The sequence below is a fragment of the Perca flavescens genome, chromosome 8 (genome assembly GCF_004354835.1).
Source record: "Perca flavescens isolate YP-PL-M2 chromosome 8, PFLA_1.0, whole genome shotgun sequence".
Taxonomy (NCBI): domain Eukaryota; kingdom Metazoa; phylum Chordata; class Actinopteri; order Perciformes; family Percidae; genus Perca; species Perca flavescens.
Window position 1 is genome coordinate 14,871,077 of NC_041338.1, and position 22,547 is coordinate 14,893,623.

The following is a 22,547-nucleotide window of genomic DNA, read 5'->3' on the forward strand; positions in this document are numbered from 1 at the left end:
AATGTTACTTTTTTCAAACAGTTTTTTACCCCTGCACACTGTGACAGTTTGGCTCAACTTTAAATGATTTATTATATATTATTATATATATTGTAGATGTATATGTGCACTTCTAACTGTATTTCTAAATTTATGAAATTAAGGACATGTCATGTTTGTGTGAAAGTGGTTCCCATCGTTTGTGTAATGATGACCAATATTTACAGTCAATAGTAATAACTGATCTCAGATAAACGAATACTGTCTCTTTAAGAGGCACAGTTGTCTGAGTGCACTCTGCCATTTCCGTTTCTAGCCAGCCGGTGGTGTCACTCAACAACAATCGTGGAGACTTCAAATCATTTCAAATAATACCTCACACTACTGAGTAGGGTAGGTTTTAAATAAATATTAAATACTCGAACACGACATTGCAGTTAAGAGGGTTAACTGAGGAATTTGTGTGAATTCCCTCACACAATAAGTGTTTTTCGTGCACACTCCGAAGGGACTTGTAATTGACGTTTGCTAAATTTAGCTATTCTGAGGCTAGCTAGCTAACACGCTACACTAAAGCTAATGTCACTAGCTAGCGTGAATTTTGTATTAAGAACAGCGTTACAAGTTAGTCCCATTCTTGTCAGTGCATACATCTATAATGTGAATATCTACATATACGCTGCATGCATAGTTTATCCGCAGCACTCTGTTTGGTGCTGAGCTTTCTTCTTTGTTTACAAGTGTAGCCATAGCATAGTTTGCAGGCTGCTGCTAGCCATCTAACGTAAATGTAAGGTAACGTTAACATGTTCCTGTTTGTCTGCAAACAATAAAAGTAAGGTTACAAAATAAGGTTAATTTTAAACTGCGGTTTTGTAGTTTCTTAACTACCCACGAGTGTCACTCCTATAGACCAAGACCACAAGCTTGATGATCATTTTCCTTTCTGCTCAAGGACAGGCAAAAATATCACCTTCTCGTTCCATGAAGTTTGGATGAATTTCCTTCATCTGCTGTCCTTTAAACAGTAACAATTACCAACACACCTAATTCCTAATGCCATTCTGTCAGACCCAATTGTGTCATATTCGTACAATTTGTACACAAGAAAATTCCAGGCTTTTTTTTTTTTTTTTTTTAATTAAACACTGCAATTATGGTGTATGTTCTCAGGATTCCATTAGAGAAAAGCTGTCCAGCTGTTTTATTCTGATGGTCAGCCATGGATGAAGATGACAGCCAAGATGAGCTGATCAACTGCAGTACATCCCACAGCAAAGGAAAAAGGGCTGCCCTGTGGGCCATCTCAGGTAGCTTGTTTAACATGTATACGATCATTAGCTGATGAAATAGGTACATTTCACAAAAATGCATTTACTTCCATAAGAATACACTATTAAACATACCTAAAAGCTTTTAACACCTCATGTATTTCTGTTCCTCTTAGATGACTCTGACAATGTTGAAGAGGAGTCTGGGGAGGGAGAAACTGACAGTGGTGAGGAAGAAGAGGAGGATCATGTAGACGGAGAGGAGGAGGATGATGATGATGATGATGATGATGAAGAGGAGGAGGAAGATGAGGAGGATGGTACGAGTGACTGACTTTTACAAGATTATAATATAATTATTCTTTGCTCAACTTGTTTCTCTGATAAAGGTTTATGTAATTACAGAATACACTGCAGTCTCTAATTTTTAGCTTAAGAAAAATGTAGCTTCTGCGATACACTACACATGTATGTGTGTAAAAAAAAAAAAAAAAAAAAAAAAAATGATTTGCCCACTTCTTTGTTATGCTGCAACATCCTCTATACATATGGTCTGTACATTCACAATATAATTCTACCCACTTTTGTCAGATGAGGAAGAGGAGGGAGATGCTAAGGCTGAGGATGGAGCTTTTGGGATAACCTCTGCCGACGTTGCAGGGATGAGCTCGGATGAGGACACTGAGAAGTGTCCCATCTGCCTTAACTCATTCAGCAGCCAGCCTGTTGCAACACCAGAGAACTGCGAGCACTACTTCTGTCTCGACTGCATCCTCGCATGGGCCAAGGTGGGTTTTGACTTCATGTTGTATGAGCCCAAGGAGAAAGCACTTTGTTAGGCAGCACCGTATAGCTGATTACGTTGATTATCAGTATATACGTTGCATTTAAAAAGTGGAATGTTTTTTGTTCTCTGCTCTTTAGAATGCAAACTCGTGCCCTGTAGACCGTATTGCCTTCAACAGCATATACCTAAGGAAATGTTATGGAGGCAAAGTGAAGAAAATGGTGAGTGCCTTCAGTCTTTGGTAGCATAACTTCTGGAACATTTATCAACCCAGTTTAATCTACATACATGTATTTGTTGTGGGTTAGTTGTTTATGTGGGATTTTGTGATGACTGCTTCATTCAGATCACAGTACAAAAGCCTGCAAAGGAAGAACAAGAGGAAACGGTAAATTTGGACCTGGAGCAGACCAGCTGTGAGGTGTGTGGGGGCACTGACCGTGAGGACCGCCTCTTGCTCTGCGATGGCTGTGATGCTGGGTGAGAGAGACTAATGGACTAAACTATCAACTTTTATAATAATAATAATTATTATTATTAATAATAACTAATTGGACTATTGTTCCATAGGTATCACATGGAGTGTCTCACACCACCTCTTGACTCTGTTCCTGTGGAGGAATGGTTCTGCCCTGAGTGTGAAGCCAACAACCGTCACTCGAGTAAGCCTTTAAGTTATTTGCCTTCCTAAATTCATATTTGCTCATTATGGAGCAATTTAAAATTGGTAGTCCTTTATGGACAGGAAGAAAACTAAATCTGAATATTCCATCTTGTAATATACAGTATTTTAGTACATTTGCTTTAAAAATGCTGCCATAGTATGTTTTTATTTTCTTTCAGTGAAAATATGTTGCAAAAAAAACAAATTCCTATAAAAACAAAAAATACATATTAACCTATACCATTTGTTCATTATATTACAAGTGGCCATGTTTAAGAATTGTTTGATTCTTAGCATCTTTTCACATGACAGACGTTTAATTGTTCTTGACTCAGGGGGTTCAGCTGAGGAACTTAGTGATACAGAGAGCCTACCTTCTACTGCCCGTCCCGCCACCAGTCGCTTACAGTCCGGCGCTGCAGGTCCCACCAGAGCTATCGCCCGAACTCAGCAGAGCGAAAGGGTTCGAGCTAATGTCAACCGACATCGCATCACACAGGCACGGACATCACAGGTTTGGCATGAGGCGTGATGCTTCAGTCTTGGCTTACTTTCTAACTCAGCATATGTGCAGGCTGGATCTCGCAGAAATGTCTTGCTGTGACATTATTGACTCTTTGAGTTGTGTGTTTGGTTAATGTACTTCAGTGCTGCTGACAGGAGAAATTATGGCATGTGTTTGTGACGTTTGTTGTATTTGATTAGCAATAGAAAGGCTTGTGTTAAGGAGCAGTGCATGTGTTTGGTAGTTGTGTTTAGACAACAGTGGTTTGTGAGAGCAAACTGATGGAGTAACGCAAACTTTTTCTTACTAGTTGGCTCCCACGTATATGATTCAGTCCACTTGGCTTGATGAGACTATTAATGCTGTGGTGGCTGGGCTCAATTCGGCTGTGTATATACGGGACTTAACACCACGCGTCCCATCTAGCCGCAGGCGCAAGACCAGTAAGTAAGCACACGCATACAAATTCACTGCAGTTTTCAGATAGGCTGAGCATAATCACAAGCACACATGAACTAATGTTATGGAAGGAAAAGCAAGAGATGGCTATGAGGCCAAAATCGTGATGCGTTTGTGATGAGGGATAACCTTTCTGATTGATTGAACAGGGAAGCGCAGAAAAGTTAGAAGCAAGAAGACCTCTTCTGCCAAGGGTAAAACCGGTAAATTAGCAACTACAGGAGTCAAGAGGAGGAAGCGGAGAGTGAGGAAGACTAAATCCAGAAAAAAGCTGGTGAGTGTGTCATCAAGATCAGGCTTGGGATTTAAATGATTTGTTTTTAAATATTTCACTAGATGTATCACTTAATGTAAACCATGAACAATTAATGAATAGAAGTTATTAATATATACATATAATAAAGGTAATAGTAAAAATGTATAATATTAAATATGTAAATCATTAATAAAATATATATATGTGTGTGTGTGTGTGTGTGTGTGTGTGTGTGTGTGTATATATATATATATATATATATATATATATATATATATATATATATATATATATATATATATATATATATCTATCTCTTGTAGTCGTGAGATGCATTTCATTAGTTGACTCTAAACCTATGTTTTCCTATTAGATGTTGAAAAAGGCTGCCACTCCTCGAAGCCGTATTGCTAGTAATCTGAGAATTGTAAAGGACAAGAAGAGCTCTTCACTTCCTACAGTATATCGGCCATCAGAGCACACGCTAAGCAGCATGCGCGCTGACATAGGTGCAGCATCCCTCTCTATCTATGGAGATCCATTTGACCTGGATCCATTTGTGGATCGGTAAGAAGACTTGTGAATTTTGTAGTGCTTTGCAGAATACCATTCAAAACATATAATTGTATACATGTACCAGCCACTTTATTAGGTAAGCCTTGCTAGTACCAGTTTAGACCCCCTTTTCCCATCGGAATTGCCTCAGTGCTTCGTGGCACAGACTCTGCACTATAAACATTCCTCTGAGATTTTGGTCCATATCAACATGATAGCATCAACACGGTTGCTGCAGATTTGTTGGCCCCCCACACCATTACACCACCACCAGCAGCATGAACCGTTGGTTGGACTCAAATAATCGTTCGTTCAACCGAGGTATGCAGAAGAGCATCTCTGAACACGTTGAACCTTGAAGCTGATAGACTACAGCAGCAGAAGGCCACACTACATTTGGCACAGGCTCTCCAAAATTGTACAACAGAAGATTGGAACACCGTTGCCTGGTCTGATGAGTCTCTACATGAAAGCACGGATCCATCCTGCCTTGTTTCAAAGGTTCAGGCTGCTGGTGGGGGATATTTTCTTGGCACACTTTGGGCCCCTTAATACCAATTGAGCATAGTTTAAATGCCACAGTCCACCTGAGTATTTTTGCTGACCATGTCTATCCCTTAATGACCTATGTGTACCCATCTTCTAATGGCTACTTCCAGCAGGATAACGTCACAAAGCTCAAATCATCTCAAACTGGTTTCTTGAACATGACAATGAGTTCACTGTAGTCAAGTGGCCTCCACAGTCACCAGATCTCAATTCAATAGAGCACCTTTTGGAATTTGGTGGCGATTAGCATCATGGATGGGCAACTGCGTAATGCTATCATGTCAATATGGACCAAAATCTCTGAGGAATGTTTCCAGCATCCTTGTTGAATCTATGCCCTGAAGAATTAAGGCATATATATATATATATATATATATATACACATACATACATACATACATACATACATACAGTACAGGCCAAAAGTTTGGACACACCTTCTCATTCAATGCGGTTTCTTTATTTTCATGACTATTTACATTGTAGATTCTCACTGAAGGCATCAAAACTATGAATGAACACATATGGAATTATGTACTTAACAAAAAAGTGTGAAATAACTGAAAACATGTCTTATATTTTAGATTCTTCAAAGTAGCCACCCTTTTCTTTTTTTGATAACTCTGCAAACCCTTGGTGTTCTCTCAATGAGCTTCATGAGGTAGTCACCTGAAATGGTTTTCACTTCACAGGTGTGCTTTGTCAGGGTTAATTAGTGGAATTTGTTCCCTTATTAATAAAAAAAGTAAAGGGTGGCTACTTTGAAGAATCTAAAATATAAGACATGTTTTCAGTTATTTCACACTTTTTTGTTAAGTACATAATTCCATATGTGTTCATTCATAGTTTTGATGCCTTCAGTGAGAATCTACAATGTAAATAGTCATAAAAAGGAAAAGCATATATATATATATATATATACATACATACATACATACATACATACATACACACACACACACACACACACACACACACACACACACACACACACACACACACACACACACACACACACACACACAATGTTAATAATTGAGCTAATTGTGCCTTACGGTATTCATTTGACCAGTCAGGAGGAAGAGCAGCAGGCCCACATTACATCGCTGTTGGAAGCCAAGAGGCGAGGGATCTCTCGCTCTGCTCTTCGCTCTCACCAGCCTGTAGCTCGACCAGTCACTGCAAGCCTATCCGGGTAACATCACCTTTTTGCCATGATGTGTACATTTGGTTATCCAGAACAGGTTCTGATTTGTAAATTTCCATATCTATAGCTAACTGAGGAACATGTTTCTGCTTATCAATCTGGACCAATAATTTCCTCCAGCATGGTGTAAGAATGCAGGATTTTGAAATGTCTCAAGTCTGGTTATAATGACCCAGAAATCGGCTAATGCTGGTTGGTCGAAAGTAAAAACGACTGTAAACTATAAATATGTGCATGACGAATATTTGTCACAAACTAACTTGCTTTTAATGACAAATTCATGGCAGTTTAAATCTGCTAAAAATAAAGGTGGTTTATGCCTTCGACATACATTGCTTTTTTATTCTTGGTCAGATAAAAAAAATCAGTTTTGATAAGATTCAAAAATGATGAGCAGATAAAAAAAAAAAACAGAAATGATAAAACAACAATTCCAAACACTGCTAATGTGCATGTGTTACACATCATAATTGCTGATGTAACATGAAGTGTCTTAGCTGTCTCAGTCTTTGTGATCAAGATAGTATCTTGCTTAATGGATACTAAAGAAATATGGTTGATCTAATTAAAGGTTTGCTTTGCTATACCAGGAGAGGAATGGATGTTCCCCAATCAAGGAGTGTTTTTGAGGCGGCTCCTGTACCCGACCTACTGGGCAGCATCCTATCGGGACAGAGCGTCCTCTTAATGGACAGCTCTGATGTTGTTATTAATCGAGATGGTTCCCTCAAAGCTACAAAGCCAAGTAAGTGTGTGTGGCCAGAGGCCCAAAGATCTGACTTCATCTTACCTCTTAGGAAAATAATTGATGCTTTTGAAATCGAGCTATTTACTTCAAGTCTAGTTGTAGAAAATCAAACAACTTCAAATTAACATCAACCGCAACGCTGTGGAAGAGGGTCTGGCTAGTCCACTCAGCATTCTGGAATGGGAGAAAAATGTGCTGTGGTTCATTGGCATTTCTTTAAACAAATCACAATCGTCTTTGGCGGTGCCCCTGCTAAATAGTCTCAGGAATGAACTTGTTTTGGTGGAACGTGTATGTTCAAAAGATGTTTCAATCATGCAAAAGAAAACTCCGATTGGACAGACAGTCTAGCTAGCTGTCTGGATTTACCCTCGTAGATCTGGGAAAAGGTTAACCATAGTCCTCATATATCGACCAGAGTTTAAAGTGCTCATATTATGCTCATTTTCAGGTTCATGATTGTATTTAGAGGCTATATCAGAATAGGTTTACATAGTTTAATTTAAAAAAAAACACCATATATTTGTTGTACTGCACATTGCTGCAGCTCCTCTTTTCACCCTGTCTGTTGAGCTCTCTGTTTTAGCTACAGAGTGAGGCATCTCACTTCTATTCCATCTTTGTTGGGAGTCACACATGCACAGTAGCTAGGTAAGGACTACTAGCCAGTCAGAAGCAGAGTATGAGGGCCAGCTAGGCGAGCATTATAACGTGTGTTACAAAGTGATGCATGTTTATCATGGAAGTAAAGGCTGGACTACAATAGAGCTGTTTGGAACAGTTGGTGTTTTCTGTTGGAGATGGTAAGTCCCTTTGGGGTGGACTTTGGGCTTTTTCACTTTGTAAACCTATTGCATGCACAAAAAAATATATATAACACAATAAATGAAAAGGGAAAAGGCCAAAAAGCATGATATAAACACTTTAAAATGCTAACACGAAGGAAGCCCAAAACAACGGAAATCCGGCCTAAATGAGTGAAATCCGGCAGAATTGTTGTTTGCAACGAAGCAATCCGGGAAGTGGAACGTCAAGGATATAGACTAACGTCAACCTGACTGCTTTATGTAAAATGCACATCCAGTTGGTGAATATCAAACTTTAAACTATCTTTAATCTATGACACGAGGTGAGCAATACTGCTTGTGTTATTCCTCACTCGTTCTCAGCTGATTGTGACTGACTGAGCTAACCATTTCCTATTTTCTGTTTTTTCCCAACACTGTGTACTGTGTTACTCTGAATAATTACTGTGAGCAGTGTACAATTTGTAAGTCTGTGTCATCTACAGAGCAAAGCAAAATAATGATTCCACTTTTTATATACGTTTTATTATTTGTAAAAACTAGGGCTGTCAATCGATTAAAAAAAATGTACTAATTAATCGCACAATTTGCTGTAGTTAATCGCGATTAATCGCTTTTTTAAATTGAGACTGAAGCTTATAATAATGGATATTTAAATGCTAAATCATTGCAAATATGAAGAAAAAAACAAACAAGGAAAGGTTCTGCTAAGTTCAGAATGTTTAATATCTTTCAGAACAGCAGCAGCAACAAATTGGCTTATTTAGTCCTGCTGAAGGCTGCTGAAACGGCTAGAAACTGTCTGACTTGAGAGCAGATTTTTGTCACCGTCCCCGGCTGCTGTCGCCTGCTCTCGTCTACTTTACAGGCGAGGCGCAGTTCATCTCCAACGAGCCGAGAGTTCAGTCGCCGGCAGGGCAGTTGGGACTCACCCGGAAATGGCGAGCGCAGTGAGGTTTCTCTCAAAATCTGACGAAAATCTTCTAAACTGACCTTTGTTGAGCTGAAATGAAGACAGATTCAGCAACTGCACGGCCTATTTCTCGCTTAAAATGTTTTCAGAAACATGTTTCAGTGAACTATTTTAGTACAATATGAGATCGTATTCTGAACGGTCGCCATGACAGTCTGGCTCTCAATATCCGGAGAAAACAAACCCATGTGACGCGTTCGTCCAATCAGCTGCCGGTTTTCATTACTTGAGCAACAATACAAAGTAGCGCCGCCTGCTGTTATGGAGACATATTACGTTTCTCAGCCGCCACATGAAGTAAACAAACACAGCTGCGTTAATTTCGAGTTAAATATTAAAAAATTAACGCAAAAATTAACGCGTTAATTTTGACAGCCCTAGTAAAAACATTTTATGTTACAGTGATGCCATCTGTGTCAAACCGAGGTTGCAGCAATAGCAGTAGCTCAGGAGAAGCCAGCACCCAGATCAGCCCGGTGATGTCACCCAGCCAAGGAGACAGGTCTCCGTCTCTACACTACAACGCAGACCTACCAGGATCCTCCCATAGCTCCATAAACAGACCTTTCTCCCAGAGCTCTTCTCGCTTGCAACCCTACATGCCCTCCTCAGCCAGCCACATCCAACCACCTTCCCATTCTGATTTACCACCCCGAGGCCATCCAAGTTTGCAGCTACCTCGTCCAATCAGACCCACGCACCCTCCTGGTCACCAGAGAACCAATGGGGTGAGAGCCCCCAGCCCATCCTCATCCACCAACTCCTCCGTGGACTCCAGCTCCAAGAGCAAGGGAATGGCCTCATCACAGTCTAAAAAAGCACCTACAAAGCCCATGTGGGTAGACGTGTCAGTGCTTCCTAGGATACCAAAAATAAAAAGGGAGAGCAGTGGTATCACAAAGGATGGCACTAGTCAAGATGGCAGCAGTGGGAGTAATCGCAGCAGCAGCAGCAGCAGCAGCAGCAGCAGTAGTAGTAGTAGGGGAAATAGTAGTAATGGTTGTGTCACTCCAGAAACAGGCATGAACAGCCTTGCTGGGGACCAGGGAAGGCAGCAAAGTGTAGATCAGCAAAAGGGCAGGGCTGACGGTCAGGCCCAGAGGCAGAGGCCTGACGGAGCCAGCTCGTCCTCAGCCTTCTCCAACTCCTTCTCCTCTTCCTCCTCCACTGGTTCTTCTGCTAGCCAGCCACATTATTCCTCATCTTCCTCGTCTTCCTCATCTTCATCAGCAGCAGTGAGCTTCCGCATCAACGCCAGTGGGAACTCCTGGCAGTCGAGGCGGCTAAGCAGCTCGTCATCCTCTGCTGCTGGAGGAGGCGGCACGCAGGCACCCCGGCGAGAAAAGGAAGATGAAGCAAAAAAGAGACAGCTGCACAGGGATAAACAGATGCTGTTGGCATCACGTACGCTGGTCCATAAAGACCAAGACAGCGATAATATCTACGATCCCTATAATCCCACCCTGTCAGAGTCTAGCAGCTCAGATGATGAAGCTGAGAGCACAAGCCTGGATGGCAGCTCCCTACATGCCACACGGGAGGGGAAGGCCCCAAGTTTAGGAAACAAGAAGGGTTTAGTGCAGAGCAAGCATGACCTGGTTCCTGTGAAAATTGAAACATGGGAGACTGAAGTCTCATGGGAAGATCCAGGGAGAACTAGTTCTCAGGAAACCACATCATCGGAGGTCAGATTCTCAGAAGAGTACGTCAAGGTAGAAAAAGAATCTAGATTAGTGGACACTAAGAAAATGTTACTAGACACTAAAGTTAAGAAGGAGCCAGGGTTAGATGATGCAGGGGAAGCTGAAAGGTTTGGTCACAGTGTAAAAAGTTTGAAGTCCGAGAAAGCAGACACCACACCACCTGTTCAACACAGCCTGGATCTTTTAAAGACTGAGAGGGGGACTCTCGAGGAGGAGAGTGGACAGAGCGTTGGCACTCTAAACAGTGATCCCCCTGACTGTAGGAACGATTCATCAGCATCTAACTCTGCTCCCGCCAAGAAAAAAGAAACCAAATCCAATTCCAAATCCTCTCCCAAGTCAAGAGATTTGGGCCTTAAGAAGAAGGCCTTTCAAGCTTCGAAGGAGAGACGCTCTAGCAGTTCAGAGACCGACCGAGGCAGGAGAGAAGACCGTCATGTCTCAGGCCAGGGAGGCCGACGGAAAGAAAGGGAGAAGGACCGAGAGACGAGTTCAAGGCGGTCAAGGTCCAGAGAGAGGAGAAGGGCACACTCGGTCTCAGAAAGCTCTCAGTCCGGTTCCCCTGATAGGACTCGCGGAAAGAGACGTCGGTCCCGGTCCAAAGACAGGAGGCGATCTAGGTAAATATGTAATACCTTGTCCAATATTCCTGATATCAGTTATTTAGTAAACATCTGTTTGACATTAAACTTTATTTAACACCTAATAGTTTTTTTTTTTTTTTTTTTTTTTCTTCAGTTAAGAGTTTTGACTGTCATTCCTGATTTTTAGGTCTGGTTCCGGCTCTAGCAGCAAAGAGCGTTCGAGGAAGAAGCATAAACGAAGTAGCAAGGAGAGAAATGATGGCAGAGAGAGAGACTATGATAGAAGACGGGTGTCAAAGGACAAGAGACATGGTTGGTCTCGTTCAAAATCTTCTTCAAACTCACGTTCCAGATCCAGATCCAGATCAAAGGACCATAAGCGTCGGTCTTGCTCAAAATCACGGTCAAAGTCACGCTCCAGATCCAGGGAAAGAAGGAAAGACCACACACGGCCGCAACAATCGTCTCTCTCCTCCAGAGACCATGTGGAGTCGCGGTCAAAAGACAAGAGGAGACGCAGGTCTAGATCCAGCTCAAGAGAGAAAAGGAAAGAAGTAGGATCATCATCCAAGACTTCTCAGAGAAGTTCAGGGTCCTGTGTTTTGTCCTCTAAAGACACAAAACGGTTACAGGACATCAAAAAAGGGAAGGAGATCACTCAAAACTCCCTCAAAGAGGAAAAAATTGCCACAGTGAATAAACAGAAGACTCCCTCCTGTACTGCCGCTTCTAAAGTTGGAAAGAAAGGCCAAGACTTAAGGGGAGACGACCAGGCCACAACAAAAGAAATGGCGGGAGAGACGAAGGTCGGAAAAGAAATCAAGAAAGAAAAAAAAACATCTCTTGATATGTTTGAAGATTCTTTTTCTTTTACTAAACCAATTAAGAAAGAAGAAACTGACATTCATGCTTTGATGGTAGCCAAAAGCATAGATGAAGAGTTAAACAGAGAAGACCCCATCAAGACGGAGTGCTTTGAAATCAAGACTGAGCCCTGTGAAATCCCCATAATTAAAACTGAGCAAAGTTCCCCAGAAATATGCCACATACCCCCTGTCACCTCATTTTCTACACCGACCACACCGGTTACAGCAGTCGGTCTGCATGATGCAGTCTCTCGGTCTCACCCAGAGTTAATGGCCTCCAGAGAACAACCAGCCACTGTTGGGTTGACCGTCCCTGTAAAGCAGGAACTTCGGCAACCCTCAGACTCCGACGATGACTTTAATGTTGACGTGATGCTAGACAACCTGGACTATGTGAAGCCTGAGAGCACAGAGGAAAGTGGCGCCTCTGTCAAACGAGAGGAGGAAGTAGAGGAGGGGAAGAATGAACAGGTATCGACTGTAGTGGGAGCAAAAGCCAAGACTCAAGTGAAGAGGGTTACCTGGAATATACAGGAGCCTCAGGGGCCTCAACCAGAGAAATCCGCAAGCAGTAAGTGTTGCTGCTGGATTGCACCACACCAGTTTTAGTTTGCTGCTCAAAAAAGTTAAAGGAACACGCTGACTTATTGGGACTTTAGCTTATTCACCGTAACCCCCAGAGTTAGATAAGTCCATACATACTCTTCTCATCTCCGTGCGTGTTGTAACTCTGTCTGACGCCCCCAGCGCTAGCTAAGCCTAGCACAGATCCTGCAGGTAACTGGTTCCAACTAGCCTACTGCTCCCAATAAGTGACAAAATAACGCCAACATGTTCCTGTTTACATGTTGTGATTTGTATAGTCACAGCGTGTACAAATAAGTCATATGGGACACAGCCATCTTCTAACCGTATACAAACTGGGAACAATATTCTCAGAAAGGCAAAGCACTGCTACTCTCTGCTCGGGGCTCCTCAGGTGCTGCAAACAAATCACTCCGCCCAAGTAGCAGAAGTAGCAGTGCTTTGCCTTTCTGAGAATATAGTTCCCAGTTTGTATACGGTTAGAAGATTGCTGTGTCCCATATGAGCTTGTTATTCGTACACGCTGTGACTATACAAATCACAACATGTAAACAGGAACATGTTGGCGTTATTTTGTCACTTATTCAGAGCAGTAGGCTAGTTGGAACCGGTTACCTCCAGGATCCCAATAAGTCAGCGTGTTCCTTTTAAGATGTAAAAAGTGATTCTAGATGAAATTTCACACACAATTGGACATTTTCTTTCTTACACACACACATTTGGATAACTTTGTCTTGATATTTTATCCTGCCGGCAGAGGAAAAAAATGAAGGTTTTCTGAATTCTTTTTTTTTTTTTTTTTTGCACAGAGCTGTCTCTGTATAAGTTGAAGCTAAAGCAGGAAGGCGCTCGCAGACCCCCTTCAACAGTCCAGACATCCAGTCAGGTAGGACAGTCAGTTGCTACCCCAGAGTTAACCTAATATTTCGAGCAACTAGTTTTTGACATCAATAGTTTAGTGTGATGAAATGACCAGAGGGGGGCAGTGTTTATCTAGAAGAAGCAAATGTATTGTCAGGGTAAAGTCAACTGATACTGCAAGTGTTTTCAGACTAAATGAAAGTAAAAGCCATTCTGTGAAAGTCCAAACCATTGTCTACACATTTGATGTGATCATTAATTCCAAACTATGTCCTTCCCTTATTTATTTATATATCCTAAGTCTACATACATAGAAAGTTAACTGTTGCATAAGAAAAACTGCTGAATCGGATGAGTGCAATTGGCACGGAACGTGGGAAATTGTAATGGCCATTTTTCAATTTTCTGACATTTTATTGACAAAATGAGTAATCATGAAAATAACCGTTAGTTGCAGCCCTAAATTACTAAATTTATCTTTTATTTGATCCTTGTGTAATCTTTTATTCATTTTCTTATCGTGGATATAATCTCCCTTAACTTCCACAGGACATCACTGGAGCTGTCAGTCACCCCTCCAAGAGGGGTGCTGTTGGTCCTCTCAGTTCCTCCTCTACTTCTGATGGTGTACAAGGGGAGGAAGGGCATTTGGTGAGGAATGACCAGCTGATTCTGGCTTTTGAATGTTTTAATCTCTGAACTGAAAATCTCAAGGCTTTGGCTGTTGTGTATGATTTAGAATAAATGTCATAACACCTTCCTACTTTGAGAACACTTGTGGACAACTATATCATGATATCTGTAATGTTTCACTCCTGCCGTCAGTATTTGAAGAAGCTGCACATGCAGGAGAGAGCTATAGAAGAGGTGAAGCTCGCCATCAAGCCTTTCTACCAGAGGAGAGACATCAACAAAGATGAATACAAAGAGATTGTACGCAAAGCTGTCCAAAAGGTGGGTTCAAATTTTTGCCAAGACACTAAAAGTTTTAGCCCTAATAATAGTAAACTAAGGCATTTCTCAGTGTCTCAGGTCAACAGTTGAATGAGTGCTTCCTGAAAATGTATATGTAAGTAACGTGTGTTCCTGGTCGTCAGGTGTGCCACAGCAAGAGTGGGGAGATCAACCCAGTGAAGGTGGGCAATCTGGTCAAGGCATACGTTGACAAATACAAACACGCTAGGAAACACAAGAAAGGAGAGGACATGGGGCAGGTACAGGAGGCTGAGGCCATCAGGACCTCTGGTAGCCCATGAGGCAAGGCAAGGACCGCAACACCCACTGCAGACACTTATTCATACGTTTTACTTTGTGTTCTACCACCGGGTGTGATCTCAAACTCTCGGACAAACCCAATCCAACCGGCTTTCTAGGATTTGCTCAAAGCTCCAAGGTGCAGCTATAAAGTTGTGCTTTCTGGCTTAACTGAATTTTGACTAAACCCTTTTGTTGATCACTTGAACTGCACCTATTGATGTCTTGTGCTTGGACAGTCACTGCCAGGAACTGGTCTCTTTGTGTAGTACAGCTCAGAAACTTTATGGGAGACCTTGAGGTTGTGCCTTAAAGAGGCAAATCTCAAAGCCCCTCCCATGGAGTGATAAATCAGGTAGCTTTCTCCACAGGCATATCACTGGGAGGATGCAGCGTGGGCTTTGAGGTTCATACGGCTGTTTTTGTTTTGTGGGAGCAAAGGTGTATTTATCAGTGGCAGAACAAATTTTGTTGGTTAAGGAGTGCTATAAAAGTGTGCAGAATATGCATATAAATAGGTTTGTCACATTAAGGAACAACACTGTTATGCAATTTTTGTAAACATTTATCGGAGTAATTAAACAATTTTAGATTTGGTTGTAAATAATATAGATTTGATATATCCACTTATATGTTCCTTTCGTCTGTGTTGCCTGTTGCGAATGACTAAAAATGGTTCTAGTATATAGAGTTGATTGGTTTATGTTTTGTATTTGAAAGCCTCTGTTATCCGTCTTCCACATCCCTACTATCCATCTCTAATGAGCTACATATAGTCCAGCGTACTACAGATGAACGTGCAGCAGTTTGAAATGAATAATGGAGTCGCTGCTATCAAAAAACAGCCTCTTCTTTTTGGGCATATTTGCTTTTTTTATTATCTAAACAAACTTTTGAATCTCAGCATTATCCATTTTTCAACCCATCACTGATGTAGAAAACCAGGGAATATTTAGTTGGCAAACTAACTTTTTTTTTTTGTATAATGGAGACTCCATAATGCATGATGTATGAGTGAAAAGGGTTATAGTACAGACTTCATGTCTCAATGGCTGAGTTGCAGTCCCAATTATCTTTCAAAAATGTTAATGTCTATATTTTGTCACCGTCTTCACCTGGTGCTGTCATGTGATTTTAACTACCAGGTTGTTTTTGTATTTAATGTAAAGTATATTAAGCTAATTTTTATTGGCATGCTATTGTTTTGTGAGATCAATGTATAGCCCAATTTAATAAAAAAACAATAACATCTCACAGCAATTTCCAAGGTAGGTATAATAGAAGTGAACGCATACTTCACTACTACAGTACAACATAAAAAGAATCATTTTAGTGTTCACCTCGAGGTGTCTGCAGTACTTAATTATGACTGCTTTTGTCATGTCTTTAACCTGAACCTCCGTCTGGATATCCTTTACTGCTCTGCTGTGCTGTCTTCACCAGAATTCTCCATGAGAAACTAATTCTGCGTGTTCACCATTTTGTTGTCTACAGTAGTTTGTTTGCCAACTGTAAAGATGAGTTGGGCAGGGGGGGGCGGGGGAGGGGGTGGTTGGACTTGCCTTGTACAGTGTTGTCCAGTTTAATTTGGCTTTATAAAGCCAAGGATTAGGAGTGGAAGAATCTACACAAACAGGTGCTCATGTTTATCTGAATGTATTTTACTTTTTTTTTCTGCATTGACTTGATGAGACAGACCAGGTGTTTCTAAAAGTGAACACAAATGATAATAAATAGGGTTTCATCTCATATTCTGTCCTTGTGTCATATTACGATTTAAGGTTTAAAGTGGATTTAATAATAAAAAGATCTTTGTTTTCATGTGTTTTGGGGTTATTATAGACAAATCCGAAAATTCTTTGTCAGGGCTCGGCCTTAGAAAGTTGTATAAAAAAATCTCTTATCTCCATATATTACGTTGCAATACACTGATAATGAACTAACCCTCATTTACTGGGTAAACCATGCCAGTTTTATTCAGTATGAAAAGTGCAAAATGACTAGCAGATATACAAATGTTAAAACATTCTGAAGTGCAAAACAATTCACCACAAACATTTCACACACACACACACACACACGTGTGTGTTTGTATATACATATTTACGAGCTTTTAAAATGCAAAGTTAAACAATGTATGTAGAACTTTGTCATGCAGAGATAGATAGATATTTATATTTATTTATTTGGCTGGCACCATTTGGTTAGGCACCATTTGGTTACTACATAAATACAATTTCAAAATTTACATTTCATTATAGATGATTTGACATTTACAGTAATCCTAAAAGAGTATTCTAAAAGTAAAGGCCATTGGCTTTTGAGTTATGATTTGTGTCCAATAGTGGAGGAGTAACTTCTGCTTATGTAGTGATAAAAAAAAAAAATGCCTGAAGTTCGTGACTAATGTGGACAGAAGATAATGCAGAGCAGGGGGGTGGAGTTACAGTTAATGAGTAATGTCTTGGTGCTCCATCTAGTCAACATATCCAACATGTCACCAGTTTGGCTACTTTTTAGCGAAGCTTTGGGTAAGAGCAGGGTGTGGTCCCATAGGTAGTTGAAAATAGTCCCCATTAGGGGCAAATGAGATCAAATGTCACATCTGAGGTAGAAAAGGTGCAGCAGCCCGTGCTTGCTCTTCGTCTGCCGGCAGACCAAAGACAGAGCTAATGAGATCATAGAGGCTGTTGTGTGAGATCTGGAGGCTGACGTTGGCGCTGTGAAGGGACGAAGCCCCCTCCATCTGGGCGATCTCGTGGAAGTGTCGACAGATCAGAGGGACCACCTACAGGGGCAAAGTGACACATTGAGACATTTTACAGCACTTTTTAATCTGCACAACTGTAGGGAGATTATCTCAAACGCTGTATTTGTCTTTTGAAGTGAAGCTCAGGAAAAACAGGAAAGAGGGCTAACCTTGACTATGATGAGCTTCTTCTCCAAAGGTTTTCCGTCGGGAAACTTCTCTCCAAAGCACATGTTGATGGTGTAGTCAGGAGAGCCGCCATTGTTCTCTCTAAACTGCTTCAGTTCTGAAACGGAGGCAGGTGGATCCATTTATTTCACAGTGCAAACCTAATGCTGGCTTCACATAAAATGTAAGTAATAATATCCACACCTACCATTAACATACTTCTCAAAGCTGAGGAGCTGCACCATGGTGTTCTGGGGCAGCTTGCATGGGTCTGGGTGAGCCACACTGGGGTCCCTGGTGCTGGCAAACACATGGCACCGGTCCTGCCTCCAGGCGTAGATACCAGTGTCCTGTACCTCCAGGAACAGACCTCTCTGGATGCTGTTGAGGATGCGGTTGGTGTACTCAATCTGGTGTAAAGAAATTTGTGATTAGAAAAGCTTTTACATAGAAAAAAAAGCTTTGGAACATTGGAGGATGTACAGCTATATAAAATATTTTTTATATTTCTCAGGTAATGGATTTCTATGCTTCTCTTTGAAAGGCTGTTCAAACTGAAGCTCTTTTTTTCTAGGCATTTTAGACCTTTATTTATATTAGGACAGCTGAAGACATGAAAGGGGAGAGAGAGGGGGAAATGACATGCAGCAAAGGGCAGCAGGGCGGAGTCGAACCTGCGGCCGCTGCGTTGAGGTGTAAACCTCTATATATGGGCGCCTGCTCTAACAGGTGAGCTACCCAGGCGCCCTAAAAGAAGCTCTTGCACTAACACAAAATCCAATATCTGAATTCAAGCCGACAAAAGTTCTTTGCCAAGGAACGCGCCCAAAATTAAAATTAGACGGACCAATATCTGATACACTTAAAAAAAAAAAAAAAAAAAAAAAAAAAAAAAGTACCCTGTGGAGTTTCTAACCACTAGTAGCATTAAGCAGCAATATTTTTATAAACGGGTGGTTCTTGTGAACATAAATGAGCACGCTGGTGACAGATACACATTCCTGCCAATGGTTTCCCACTATTCCACTGATCCACAACTGGTGGGAACACAGTAAGGAAGGCAGTGAAGAGGAAGGCTGCTAGAAAACAATACATGATCTAAAATACTTTAAAATCAGCTTAGTTCTATGAGAAAGAAAATGCAGTCACCATATTTATTTTTTAATTAATTAGTAAAATTTAGTAATTTTCTGGTGGATTTTTCTTTAATTACATTAAACAAAATGTCTGGCTGGTGTAAGGTGTAGGGCTGGGCAATATATCGATATCGTGATATGAGACTAGATATCATCTCAGATTTTGGATATCATAGTATCGTGATATGATATAAGTGTTGTCTTTTCCTGGTTTTAAAGGCTGCATTACAGTAAAGGGATGTACTTTTCTGAACTTACCAGACTGTTCTAGCTCTTCTATTATTTGCCTTTTCCCCCACTTAGACATCCACATTACTGATGATTATTTATCTAAAATCTAAGTGTGAAGATATTTTGTTAAAGCACCAACTATCAAACCTAGAATATCGCCTCAATATCGAGGTATTTGGTAAAAAATATCGTGATATCTGATTTTCTCCTTATCGCCAAGCCCTAGTAAGGTGTTTGGTGTTTTAAGCTCCCAATGTCGTCTTCTGGGCAGCGCTGCCTGGAAGGCTGTTAGGGTTAAGGTTAGGTGCCTTGAAGTTGACGTTGGGGGCTTAAAACACCACTGAGCCTGATGTAATCATGTACCTGTTTGTGGTCCAGCAGACCATCCGTGGGGGGGAAGCATAGATGATGGGCGTTGAACTCATGGGACTCCTGCTGGTAGTGGAGCTGGAGGAGGGCAGTGGACAACGTCACCTTTAGCATTTCTCTTTTCCTGTAGTGGATGGAGATCTCCAGGTCAAATATACTTGGCTGCAGAGGTGAACTGAGGCCTGGCGGAGGATTTACTGTCAAAAACAAAAACAAAAAACATGATCACATCTTTACTGATAATCAATTGGAAACATTTCCCCCCAGTTTATAAAAAAATATAATATAGTTGATAATTGATATAATAAAAAGGAATTTGATTTTTATTTGATTTGGCTGAACATACCTTCACAGTAAGAAGGCTGATCTGGTAAAAGCTGGGGGGGGTTCTCGGCTGCTACATGATAGCTTTGAGGAAGAGCTGGATTGTGCTGACCATAGTTCTCTGGCCATGGTTGCTCCTCTATTTAAGACAATAAAAAAAAGAGATTAAACTACATTTAAGGTAAACATTTACCTTGATTATAAACCTAAAAACATAAACATGTGGAGAGTATGTTTATCTATGACTTGTATGGTTATTCCTTTATGCAGAAGACTCTGTACCTGATGGCTCGTTGCCAAGATCCAAAGCCATTAAGTTGTTAAGCAGATTATGCTGTTTGGAGGGGGGAAAAGACATGTAATAAGTACTGAATGGAAGAAAATACAAGCAAACAAACAAAATTGTGTGATATTAAACCAATAAATAGAGAAGTGAAAGTGCACTCCAGGCAATACCGCACCTCATTTCCTGAGGGGAAGTACTCTATAGGAGAGCTGTAGATGACAGGATCCTCCTGAGAGTCTTGTGTTGGCGGACTTTCATAGTCGTCTGCAGATGAACAAAACAGATGCACATTCATTTGCATTTAAACTCAAAAACGGCAAAGGTAGAAGGCTTGGGATAAACGACTAAGGTCTTACGCTCAGTGTTGATAATCTCATAGATTTTATGAGGGTCGTCAGAATTCTCATGATTCTTGGAATTATCCTTAATCATCTTGAAGCGCACGGAGAGGTTGTTCAGAGCGCATCGGAAGTTGGTTTTCCACCGGGCCTTGTCGTTGGGGAACTCGTTGATCTTTCCACTTGCTATTGCCCACGCCTGTGTACGATACGAAGAGAAGTTTAAATAAAGTCCATATACATTCACATTTAAAAAGGTCCCATGACATAGTGCTCTTTGGATGCTTTTATATAGACCTTAGTGGTCCCCTAATACTGTATCTGAAGTCTCTTTCCTGAAATTCTCTCTCTCAAATTAAATTCTCTGGGCGGACAAAGCAGAGAAAGGGGAGGTAACCTTCCCAGATCGGATTCCAGATCGGCCCATCTGAGCTTTCATTTTCTCAAAGACAGAGCAGGATACCCAGGGCTCGGCTTACACCTATCACCATTTCTAGCCACTGGGGGACCACAGGCAGGCTGGGGGAACTCATATTAATGTTAAAAAACCTCATAAAGTGACATTTTCATGCCATGGGACCTTTAAACAAAATGGGCTGTCCTGCAATCAAAAATGAAGACACAGTACAGTAATCTGCTATCACTCTCAAATTAAAGTTTGAATTATGACCACTTGACAATCAAAAATGATGACGTTGCATCGTAAATGCATTAATTACATAATGAGAAAGCACCTCAAGTCTCAAAGATCTTCACCATTAGTGCTGCATAGAAAATCCTGCAGTTACTTCCATTGTTTTCTCAAGGATAAAAGTTTGATTGCTGGCTTTTTTTACTGACACGGGGTGTGGTATTGCTACTGTGTCTCCTCTGTTTTGACTCAAGGGAAGTGGAAGTGCCACCACACTGGTGTTGGCATGCTATAATTGCCCCTGTTAGTCAACACCTGCCACACATCAGCCCTCTGTCAGTAATGACATGAAGGTCATTTTCTTCCCAAACACCTATGAGGATGTGTTTGTGGCACAATATTCTACTTCAAAATACAAGCGGTATACCTATAGTTGTGTCTGACAGAATGTCAGCAAAGCCATCAGCATTTTATCTAATAAAGATAAAGCCAGATAACAGTAGGTAGAGGCTGCTGAACCTACCCGGAATATTTTAATGTCCTCGTCATTGCAGTCTCTCCTGGAGTTGTGCTTCCAGGGGACTCTGAACTTGTTTTGGCCCACATAGCGCAGGCCCGTGTACTGGCCGGTCTCCACCTGCTCTATGAGCCAGCTGGAAAACTGAGGCTTGGGAGGGCTAGGGGGGAAAAACACATAGATTAGTGTTGTTCTTCAATGGAACATTTCCCTATGGCAGAGAGAGGTAACACACACACACACGCACGCACACGCACACGCACACGCGCACACACACAGGAAAACATTATTTTAAAGCAGGGAATATCGAATATCTATGAGGGTATAAACAATAAATCTACACACGCAGCAAGTTTCAGGGAACTAACTGCTTCACCATACATGCAATCCACTCACAACAAACAACAAAACCTAGTGATTTAACCGGCTAAATAGAGGTGAGGGTGATTGTCTCCATACCTTTGCATTTCTCAGTGAAGGCGTTGCTCTCTGCGGAGTTGTTTGGAGAGTCTAGATCCTCGGAGCAATTCGGCTGCATTTATAAAAGCACAACCAGTTACACCAGCGTGAGGTTTTCATGTCTCCTCCCCCCGTGGGAAGGTGCAGACGCTCCTGGGGCATTTCCGACGCACTAATGGGTACGTTTGATTTAAGGACAAGCAGGAAGTTCCTCCCTCACACGGAGCATTAAACAGACAACGGAGCTGCTCGGGGCTGATAAATCGAAGACACCCTCCTCTGCAGACCGGATGAGGACATGGAGTTTTTGGAAATGGAAAATTTCTTCCATCGTAAGAAAGTGAAAGTAGGTTTAGCTGAATAGTGTCTTATCTCCTTAATTGCATCACCACGTCACTTGCATTGCATCATTCGCCTCTCAAATCCATGTTTTCCCGTACGTGTTGTTTTCGTCCACTAAAGCCTGGAGCCAAGCCTAGAAATTGAATACACGATTATATATATACGACGTTCTTAAATACGTTTATTGCTTTTGCATCTATGTAAACCTAACCTCGTTTTTGTAGTGAGTGATGCCAAGTTAAAAAGTTATTTTTGAAGTGAATTATTGTAATCCCAAGATGTATGTAGACATAGGCTACTGAACAGGTATAGGCCTATGTGATGCTGAATTAGGTTGTCATCATAACTGACAAATTTTAAAATTATGCACTTAATAGACATTTCC

At 41.2% G+C, this 22,547-nt stretch overlaps 2 protein-coding genes across 4 annotated transcripts; one reads left to right on the plus strand and one right to left on the minus strand.

Moving 5' to 3' along the window:
• Positions 1–284: 284 nt before the first annotated feature.
• Positions 285–16,133, plus strand: phrf1 (PHD and ring finger domains 1). 3 transcript variants are annotated; one of them, XM_028585209.1, is made up of 19 exons: positions 285–372; positions 1,153–1,289; positions 1,427–1,570; positions 1,842–2,038; positions 2,175–2,258; positions 2,384–2,517; positions 2,608–2,699; positions 3,037–3,215; positions 3,517–3,649; positions 3,815–3,939; positions 4,295–4,488; positions 6,098–6,220; positions 6,823–6,977; positions 9,162–11,082; positions 11,234–12,483; positions 13,307–13,383; positions 13,908–14,009; positions 14,184–14,312; positions 14,456–16,133. In XM_028585209.1, the coding sequence occupies exons 2-19, from the start codon at positions 1,202–1,204 to the stop codon at positions 14,612–14,614; spliced, it is 5,286 nt and encodes a 1,761-aa protein (XP_028441010.1). In that variant the 5' UTR covers positions 285–372; positions 1,153–1,201; the 3' UTR covers positions 14,615–16,133. The 3 variants fall into 3 exon arrangements, with proteins under 3 accessions (XP_028441010.1, XP_028441012.1, XP_028441011.1); XM_028585211.1 differs by having other exon boundaries at positions 9,186–11,082; XM_028585210.1 differs by having other exon boundaries at positions 3,037–3,200.
• A 367-nt stretch (positions 16,134–16,500) lies between these two features.
• On the minus strand, positions 16,501–21,969 carry irf7 (interferon regulatory factor 7). The gene is made up of 10 exons (XM_028584988.1): positions 21,821–21,969; positions 21,368–21,521; positions 20,232–20,412; positions 20,051–20,139; positions 19,872–19,923; positions 19,612–19,728; positions 19,260–19,462; positions 17,738–17,939; positions 17,532–17,647; positions 16,501–17,400 (listed from the first exon to the last, which is right to left on the minus strand). The coding sequence occupies exons 1-10, from the start codon at positions 21,826–21,828 to the stop codon at positions 17,212–17,214; spliced, it is 1,311 nt and encodes a 436-aa protein (XP_028440789.1). The 5' UTR covers positions 21,829–21,969; the 3' UTR covers positions 16,501–17,211.
• Between the last annotated feature and the right edge of the window lie 578 nt (positions 21,970–22,547).